Below are 9728 nucleotides of genomic sequence, written 5' to 3' on the forward strand. Positions count from 1 at the left end.
CTCTGCTTGGCCCTAGACTTGCGGGTACGCCGTCATCCTCCTTGGTCCGACCTTGGCCACAGCCCAATTCTGGAACCTTGACGAATAAAACTTTCCGCCTCAACCGACTTGCAACACAGTAGGACGCCAAACCCGTGCCCAGTTTCTCACCCGCTGTTTTTTTACTCTATAATGACCATGTAAAGGCGCGATTAGCGCGAAACGACATCGATTTTCCTTCTTATTTTTGCAATTTCTCTCCCGTCTGGCAGCTGCGTGATGCCTCTTGGACGCGTTTTGGCTGTGGTACTACTGTGCCATGGCGTCATAGCCGGCCCGTCGGGGCCTGTGGCGGACCAAACTCTTCCAGCGCGCTCTGCCCCGCGAAAGCTACACGGCAGGTTCCTGCATATCACGGGTGAGTACCCCTCATCACCTGAACTGTCGGGAACTTGGCGATACATTGGGAATCAGGACACTGACGATCCCCCGTGATAGACATCCATCCGGATGAGTACTACAAAGTACACTCGTCCACCGATGAAGATGACGGGTGCCACAGGGGCAGAGGCCCTGCAGGTCCCTACGGCGCCGAAACATCCGACTGCGACAGCCCCTTCTCCCTCGTGAACGCGACCTTTGACTGGATCGACGCGAATCTCAAAGATAATATCGACTTTATCGTCTGGACCGGCGACAGCGCGCGCCATGATCGCGACGAGAACCTGCCCCGCAATGCCGACCAGGTCCTCGGCACCAACAGGTGGATCGCCGACAAATTCGTCGACATGCTTGCCGACAAGAGCGACAAGGGCATGACCATCCCGGTTGTGCCGAACTTTGGGAACAACGACATCCTGCCGCACAATATCCTCCTCCCGGGGCCCAACAAGTGGTTCCAGCACTACTTGCAAATCTGGCGCCATTTCATCCCCGAGGAGCAACGTCATAGCTTTGAATTCGGAGGGTGGTTCAATGTCGAGGTGATCCCAAACAAACTGGCCGTATTTAGTCTGAATACTCTCTACCTTTTCGACCGCAATGCCGGCGTCGACGGCTGCGCGAGCCCCTCGGAACCGGGGTACAAGCAGATGGAATGGCTCAGGGTGCAGCTGCAGTTCATGCGAGACCGCGGCATGAAGGCTATCCTGATGGGGCACGTTCCGCCGGCCAGAACGGACAGCAAGATGCTGTGGGACGAGACGTGCTGGCAAAAATACTCGCTCTGGATGCACCAATTCCGGGACGTGGTGCTGGTCGGGTTGTACGGGCACATGAACATCGACCATTTCCTGATACACGACAAGAATGAGATCAACATCGCTGCGCTGGACGGGTCGTCTGAGTTTGGGACCCGCGAGGCGATGGACGATGAGCTGACGGCACAGTCTGCGTCGGACTACCTGATGGAGTTGCGCTCTGACTGGGCTAAGCTCGACCCCCCCGCATCCGGCAAGGAGGTCAACAAGGAGGGCAAACGCAAGAAGGGCAAGGACCGTAAGGACCCCTGGGGCGAGCGCTACCACCTGTCTCTGGTCAGCCCCAGCGTCGTGCCGACTTACTTTCCCACTCTGCGTGTATTCGAATACAACATCACCGGCCTCGAAGCCACGCCTCTCTGGAGAGACGCAGCCCAAGGGGGGAGCCAAGGTACCGGCAGCACAAGCCAAAAACACATCGAACTCCGCCAACTCCCCACCGACTCCAACCCTGACTTCGACCCCGATTCCGACCTCGAGACCGACGACCCCACCGTCGCCACCACCAGAAAGAAACACAAGAAAGGCAAAAAGAAGAAACACGGCAAACCCAAAAAGTCCCCCCCCAAAGACAAAGACCCCAACCTGCACATCCCCCTCCCCCCCTCCAAATCCGCCCCGCCAGGGCCAGCCTACTCAGTCCAGCCCCTCACCCTGACGGGGTACACGCAGTACTTCGCCAACCTCACGCACATCAACAACCTCAATCTGACCGCCGCCACCCACACCCCCGACAACAACGGAGACGGGAGGAGCAGCAGCAGCTGGTGGAGCTGGAGGAATCTGGACCTGGACCTGTTGGAGTGGGACGGCTGGCTGCTACGCTGGCGCAAGGGCAAGCACGGCGGCAAGAAACCCGTGGTGGTGCCGCGGCCTACGCCGCCGAGGGAGTTTGCGTTTGAGGTGGAGTATTCGACCTTTGAGGACGCTATTTATCGACTGGGGGATCTTACTGTGAATAGTATGGTGGGGTTGGCGGTGAGGATGGGCGGGCCGGCGGGGGGGAAGGGGCTGGTTGCTGGTGGTGATGCTGCCGATGCCGATGCCGATCCTGCGAGTGGTGAGGAGGGTGAGGAGGTTTGTGATGATGATGATGATGACGATGATGATGATTATGATGGGGAGGCGGGGGCGGAGAAGAAAAAAAAGAAAGGGAAGGGCAAGAAAGAGAAGGGAAAGAAGGGGAAGAAGAAGAGACAGAACAAGACGTGGTTGCACTTTTTGAGGCACGCGTTTGTTGGCACCCTGGAGAAGGATGACCTCGAGGATTTTATGTGAATGGGATGAGACGGCGGGGGCACTTTGAAGTTTTGCATTGCGCTGGTTAAGGCGGTGGATTGGTTTGACATTTTGCTGGCGTTGGGTGTTGGCTTTTGGATACCTTAAGCTCGTTTGAAATTGAGCAGTCGCTATGTATTCGTATGTTTTCTCGAAGCCTTGTGTTCGTGGTAGTAGCATTACAATGTCTCAAAAGCTTATGTACAGATAAATGGGTTGTCGTGAAAGATTTTACAGCTCCTATAGACTAAGTTCGAACCAACCGGTATCTAGATCAACTCAGAATATGGCTAAGCCTGTGATGGCATGGATGATGGGACGGGATGAATGTTGTTGACGTCCGGACCGGTTTGAGCCCGTGCAAGTCGCGCCCCACACGGCCCAGGAGGCGCCACAGCACTGATCATGCACAGCGCTGGCCCATCAACAGGGGCGGTCGTCCGTTATCTTATCGGACCTTCTCATTTCCCGCTCCCCAACCACGACGAGATGGGAACATGTTCCTTTCATCCTTGACACCTCCAATTCAACCCCCCGAACACGAATAAACAGATGCCGTCAATGCCATCCTCACCCACCGCCACAACCACCACCACCTAATGTTCCCCTCCCTCCGCCTCTGCCTCCGCCTCCCCACCCGCCGCCGCCTCCGCCGCCGCCGCATGGCCACCACCGTCCTCCTCCCCCTCCTCCTCCTCCTCGTCCTCATCCTCCCCCTCTACATCATCTACAAACCCCCCTCCCTCCTAATCCGGCACCTCTCCCACCGCTGGACCGACGTACTCTTCCGCCTCTGGCTCCCGCCCACCAAACCTCTAGTCGCCCTAACCATCGACGACGCCCCCTCCGACCACACGCGCGACATCCTGGCCGCGCTGGCCGCCGCCGACGCCCGCGCCACCTTCTTCGTCATCGGCTCGCAGGTCGCCGGCCGCGAGCCAATTCTCAGGGAGATCCTCCGCGCCGGCCACGAGCTCGCCAACCATGGCATGCGCGACGAGCCCGCCGCGCGGCTGGGGACGGCGGAGTTGGAGGACCAGCTTGGGAGGGTGCAGGCGATGATTGAGGACGCGTACGTGGCCGAGGGGCGGGCGCCGCCGCCGGTGGGGAGGGGTAGGTATTATAGGCCCGGGTCGGGGTTTTTTAGTGAGCGGATTAGGGGGGTGGCGAGGAGGTTGGGGTATCGGGTGGTGTTGGGGAGTATTTATCCGCATGATGCGCAGATTGGGTGGGCGGGGGTGAATGCTAGGCATGTGTTGAGCATGTTGCACCCGGGGGGGATTATTATATGCCACGATAGGAGGTCGTGGACGGAGCCGATGCTGAGGACGGTGCTGCCGGAGATGAAGAGGCGTGGGTTTCAGGCTGTGACGCTGACCGAGTTGTTGAAGGAGGTTACGGGGTGAAGTGGATGGGGTCGAGGAAAGGATTTATTATTACGACATGGAGGCTGGGGATCTCCGAACGACGGTTCAGCGACACGCCGTATCTGTCCCTCCCGCTTGATACAACACCTGAGGCAGGCCGAACGCGACTGAGCAATGGCGCAGGTCAACCCTAAGAGGTAAAGAAGGAAACGTTCACCAAAGCCTCCGGTACTGGGCCAAGGGGCTCAATAACATCTCGCTCACGGGAAGCGCCATGCTGAGCCCGCCGCGGTTGGCACGCGAGAGAGAGGACCCGTGGATGGATCAGTCATGAGGACGGTAAGGCAGTCATCGCGGGCAAACGGCAACCGGGTGCCGCCAAGTCCGATACAGGAACAGCGACTAGCGAAACAAAACAGACATAGCATAGTTGCCCGTATGCTGGAACTTCTGCCTCTATCGAGAAACCCGTCTAATACAAAGAAAGTGGCCCCCGTGCCTTTTTATCCATCATTACGCATTATCTCTTTACCATACCGCTACCCCCTTTATACTCGCACAGCTCACCACCGTCTATCTCCATTCCTCATTTAGTATATCGACTCTTCATTTAACAGCCAATCACTCAACCCACCCGCCCTACCAGTCGTTTACGCCCTTCTCAACACCCACCAACTCCCTCTCAAGGTCTTACAAAACCGGGCTTTTCAACGTCAACTTTTCCGAGCCACAAAAACCAGGAACAGCGCATAATAGGATGGCCAGGGAAAAAAGAAGAAAAAAAAAAAAACTCACGGCGGCGGCGCGAAGCCCGCGCTAAACGAGCCCGCCGGCGTGCCATAGCGCGCCACAAAATAAGCACAATATTCCTCCACCAACTCTGCCGTCTGCGCCGGATCGGCCGCGAGGCGCGCGCGGACGGCGTTGAGGAGCTGCTGCTGGTGGGGCGGCCCCCCGGCGGCGCGGAAGAGGAGCGCCAGCCGGGCCGGCTCCGGGAGATCGCCGAAGACGGCCTCGAGGGCGTCGAGCGAGAAGGACGACCGCGACAGCAGCCGGCTCGCGAAGCTCTGCCCCGCTTCGTCGAGCTGCGTGAAGTCGAACCCGCCGCGGCGGGTGAGGCGTTTGGTGAGGTGGGTGAGTTCGAGGGGGGTGAGGGCGGTGGGGTCGAGGACGTGCAGGAAGGTCTCGCCGCGGTGGTTGGTCGTGGCGGGGTGGGATGCTAGCGTCAGGATGCGGGAGAGGACCGGTCCGGGAGCCCCCCATCGTGCTGCGACGTGGAGTGCGGTGTTGCCGAGCCCGTCGCGGCTGTTTACCTCGGTCGCGGTGCAGGCGAATGTCTCGGCGGGGCTGCCGTGCATCAGCACGGCGTTGATGCGCTGGTGGATGCACCAGGATGTCCTGCCGCAGCAGAACCTGACCAGCTCTTGGTTTTCCAATGTATGGGGGCTGCTGGCCAGGTTGTATGGGTGGTTACTCGGCTGGCTTGGCCACGCACAGGGCGAGAACGCCACTTCATCCAACCCAGCCGCCACGGCCACGGTCACATCCCCCGACCACGCCAGACTCTCCGCGGTCGACACCACCGATGAAGGCCGGTCCTCCCAGCCCCCCTGCATCATCCCCAAACCCAGCGCCGGCACCTCCTCTCCCACCCTCTCCGACACCGAACCCGACCGCGCACTCCCCCGCGACGACCCGCTCGACGACCGCGACAAGCTCGACCGGATCGACAACCCCCCCAGCAAGCTCACCACGTCCGCCAGGAATGACGACGACCGGCTCGGGCACCGCTCCCGGAGGAACTCAACCCTCTCGCAGCGGCCGTGGCCTTGACCCTGACCGTCCTCACAGCTGGTTGACCACGGATTCCGGAACATCGCCGGCGAGACACCCTTTACTCCGCTTTCCAGCGAACTACGCGGTGGCGGTGGCGGCGGCGGCTTCCCGGCATCCGGCGACGACCGGCGGATCGCACCCGGTGGCCGCCGATCGAACGGCGAGCAGGGCGAGTCGTCCGGCTCGTCCGGCTCGCCGCTGGTGGTCCTCGCCCGTGCGACATCAGCGTTGGCGTCGACGTCGGTCAAGCGCCCGCTGCCGGGGCGGGCTTGTAAGAGAATGGCGCACTCCTTGGCGGTGTCGGCGTGTGGCGGCAGGTCGGTTTGGAGTTGGCCGCAGCGTGCAGACCGGAGGAAGGCGAGGCGCTCGCTCATGGTGGTTCTGTTTTTGGGTCGCTTTTGGCGGTAGGATTTGGAGAGCATGTCGTTGAGGAGGCATTGGGTGTGGCGCGGTCTGTGGAGGGGGGTTAGTATGGTGATGGCACTCGAGGGCTCAAAGGCCTGGCTGTGAAGGGGGCCCGTGATGTCTTACTTGGGCTGGAACGGGCCCTCCGACAGGAGCCCGAGTATCTTCTTCAGGGACAGCTCCGCTTCGGGGGTGCAGAGGTACAGTCTAAGTAGGCGCCGCTTGCGGGACCGGGTCCAGTCAATGGCCGGCCTGCCGCGCCGCCGGGGCGGTGCCGCCGCGGGGACAAGACTCGGCTTCTGGACTCTCCCCTCCTTGACCTTGACTCGGCACATTGGAATTGAGACAGATGGTGCATTCTAGCTGAGCCAGCAGGGTTGTCTGAGGCGAAAACTTCAAGTCGTAGGTTGCGGCTGACGGAGGACCACATTATATCGGTCCCGTCGGTTTCGGGCTTGCATCGTGGGTGTGTTTGTTGGGCGAGGCGTTTCCGACTCGGGCTGCATCTCCCACGTGTTCTCGCCCCAGCCTTCCCGCTGATCTGATGCAAGGAAGACGGCTTCGTTCAGAAAATAAAACGTCCGTAAATATCAAGCCCATGCAGGTGCGGCAATCAAGGAGTCTGGTCTATAAAGGAGAGTTTGGTTGATGCCTTTGGCCCCCATGTCATGAAACCATCCTCAAAGCCGCCCACCTCAATTGACCTTCCTCATGCGTCACGAATTCGACAACTGAATGGCGGGAATCATTGTATAAAGCTTAACTTGGCTTGGTGCCGGGAAGCCCGAGTTATTCTTAACCCGAAGCCGTTTGCTCTCCTGCGACAGACAACCCCTGAAGCCAGGATGGACCACTCACAAACGCAGCTGGGCCAAATCGGGCGACACGGATTGTAAAACATGGGGATCGACAGTTTCCCTCGTGGCAAGCCACACACCAGGCAGAGACAACTTCCATTCTTTCGACTCAGTCGTACAGAGCGCGTTGCAGGTTCGGCTTGCCCCTTGCATAACATGGCAGCCTAGTTCAGATGGCTTGGGATGGGCCCGATGGAGACAAGGAGAACCTGCAACAAAGAAGCCGAGGAAGGCCGAGAGCGCACGCCATTCCCCTCTTCCCTCCCATCTTGAGGCCGCAGTAGTGGGGACGCCCTGTGAATGACGAATTGAACATGCGATGGAGCCGCCCCGCGCCGATGTCGACCCGGGTTACATAAACTAAATGAGACGTTTGATGGTAGCTGGTCCCCTTCTTGTTTCTTGTTATTGTGTTAGATTAGAGAAAACTATCGGCATCCTCCTGCGTTGAGAAATATACTTCCTGGTCTTGGTGAACATAGTCGCAGAAATCATGGTCTCCAACGGGAATACCGAGAAGAAGGCGGCGGGCGCTGGCCCGGACCAGCTCGCTGCGGCTTTCGGCAGGCAGTTGTCGCTGGCCTCCCGCTCAGTTCATGCTGATGACTACACCAACACTCACACGGCAGTGGCGCCGCCGATGCACGTGTCGACAACTTTCCGGTATCCGAGAAACCCCGACGAGTTAGTGGCTTGGTCGGACGTCGAGGTGAGTGAGTCTTGAACCCACCCACTTCACGACATGGGACTAACAGCGCATAGCCTGAGAAATGGGACGACTTTTACATCTACTCACGAGAGAAGTCGCCCAACACCACTCGGTATGAGGCGATCCTCAGCTCGATTTTGGGAGGACCGGCCGTGTCGTATGCTTCCGGGCTAGCCGCCTTCCACGCCATGGTCGTCTTCCTCAACCCGAAGCGCGTTGCCATCGGCGGGGGCTATCACGGCTGCCACGGCATCTTGAAGCTCATGAACAAGCTCAACGGTCTCGAGCAGCTCGAACTCGAGAATGAAGACGACTTGGCCAAGCTGCAAAAGGGGGACATCATCCACGTCGAGACGCCCCTGAACCCGACAGGCGAGGCGCGGGACCTGGCCTACTACCGCAAGAAGGCGGACGAGCTGGGCTGCTACCTGACCGTCGACGCAACCTTTGCGCCGCCGCCACTGCAGGACCCGTTCAAGTACGGAGTCGACATAATCATGCACAGCGGAACCAAGTACTTTGGCGGCCACAGCGACATGCTGAGCGGGGTGCTGGCCATCCACCCCGACCGGGCGGGCAGCAAAGACGGGAAGCCGGGCTGGTTGACGGAGATCCGAGAGGAGCGGCTCCACCTCGGCGGCGTCATGGGCAGCTTTGAGGGCTGGCTGGGTACGCGGAGCCTGCGGACGCTGGAGTTGCGGGTGAAGAGGCAGAGCGAGACGACGCGGAATCTGGTCGACTGGCTGGCGTCGCAAAAGAAGGCCGGCGGGAACGTGGTGGCAGATCTTGTGTACAAGTTGCAGCATTCGTCTCAGCAGCCCGAGGCCTCGGACCCGGATTCTTGGCTGAGCAAACAGATGCCCAACGGCCATGGGCCCGTCTTCTCGCTGTGGCTGCAGTCGGAAGAACTCGCTAAGCGGCTGCCGAGCAAGCTCTTCTTGTTCCACCACGCGACCAGCCTCGGCGGGATTGAGAGCTTGGTTGAGTGGCGGGCCATGAGTGACACGACGGTGGACAGGAGACTGGTGCGTGTCAGTATTGGCGTCGAGAGTTGGGAAGATCTGAGAGATGATCTGCTCCAAGGATTCCAAGCGCTTCATAAGGAGCTCAACAACAACTGAATTACCAAATCCGAGCGGTGGCCTATTGGATCTGAAGCGTGAATGGTGGGCGCATTTCGGAAGCTGAATGATGCCTTGAACACAGTGTTAGCATAGATAGCGCTCGAATCGATTTACCTACATGATGACCCATCTATCGACTCTGCATTTGTCATTAAAAGGAGACGCCCTATTCGAAGGCCAAGGTCTGCATGTATTTCTACAATCTTTTCGTTATTGATGATTATTCTAGCCACAGTTCCGGTCTGGGTTTGGCTTTGGGACCGAGGGCGGGACCGTTTAGGCATCAGTCATATTTCCTAAAATGGAAGGCATGATACCGTGTAAGTAAGCCACCGACACCGTTGCTGATTCAAGATACCGATTCAAAAAAGCCCGCTCCTGATAGTCCTCCGGATTGGGGCCAAAAAAAAAAAACCCAAAAAAAAAAAAAAACAACACCAATTCAATCCCTGCATCGCCTCGAGACGTCACTAAACTGGGCCTTTCATAACACCCTCACGCCGCACAACCACCAAATTCCCGTAACTGTATCATTATTGCTGCCTATCATTAGTCATAAATATGCATTACCAAGTCCTTTCTAGGACCGCCCCATCCACCACGACGCCCATTACCCGCTCTTCCCATCTCACGGAAAAGAGCTATTCGTCTAGGCATGTATGCAAGTGCCTTCCCAGAGAAACATCACCAGGTAGGTATGCCGCCTCCACGCCCGCCCGCCTTTTATATGATTGCAGCCTCTCTCAACCCAATCCCTAAAAACATAACTACCACCCTCAAACCCAACAAAGAGCCCCCCTCCTCATACCTCCACCCCCTGCACCTGGCGGCTCCTCCAATCCTCCTCAACAGGGCATCACTCCCAACTCAGCGCCCTGCCCACCACTCTGCGCCCTTCTTCCGCCCGCCCAGGC

At 58.7% G+C, this 9728-nt stretch overlaps 4 protein-coding genes across 4 annotated transcripts; 3 read left to right on the top strand and 1 right to left on the bottom strand.

The window, feature by feature from the left end:
• Nucleotides 1–258: 258 nt before the first annotated feature.
• On the top strand, nt 259–2516 carry CHGG_05923 (uncharacterized protein; the record flags this gene model as incomplete). The annotated part of the gene is made up of 2 exons (XM_001222017.1): nt 259–397; nt 478–2516. 2 exons carry the CDS (start codon nt 259–261, stop codon nt 2514–2516), a joined length of 2178 nt encoding a protein of 725 aa, XP_001222018.1.
• A 662-nt stretch (nt 2517–3178) lies between these two features.
• On the top strand, nt 3179–3922 carry CHGG_05924 (uncharacterized protein; the record flags this gene model as incomplete). The annotated part of the gene is made up of 2 exons (XM_001222018.1): nt 3179–3588; nt 3817–3922. 2 exons carry the CDS (start codon nt 3179–3181, stop codon nt 3920–3922), a joined length of 516 nt encoding a protein of 171 aa, XP_001222019.1.
• Nucleotides 3923–4674: 752 nt separating this feature from the next.
• Nucleotides 4675–6459, bottom strand: CHGG_05925 (uncharacterized protein; the record flags this gene model as incomplete). Its single annotated transcript, XM_001222019.1, has 2 exons — nt 4675–6172; nt 6251–6459. The coding sequence occupies 2 exons, from the start codon at nt 6457–6459 to the stop codon at nt 4675–4677; spliced, it is 1707 nt and encodes a 568-aa protein (XP_001222020.1).
• Nucleotides 6460–7474: 1015 nt separating this feature from the next.
• Nucleotides 7475–8811, top strand: CHGG_05926 (uncharacterized protein; the record flags this gene model as incomplete). The annotated part of the gene is made up of 2 exons (XM_001222020.1): nt 7475–7690; nt 7744–8811. The coding sequence occupies 2 exons, from the start codon at nt 7475–7477 to the stop codon at nt 8809–8811; spliced, it is 1284 nt and encodes a 427-aa protein (XP_001222021.1).
• Between the last annotated feature and the right edge of the window lie 917 nt (nt 8812–9728).

Source organism: Chaetomium globosum, genomic scaffold (assembly GCF_000143365.1).
Source record: "Chaetomium globosum CBS 148.51 scaffold_3 genomic scaffold, whole genome shotgun sequence".
Taxonomy (NCBI): Eukaryota; Fungi; Ascomycota; class Sordariomycetes; order Sordariales; family Chaetomiaceae; genus Chaetomium; species Chaetomium globosum.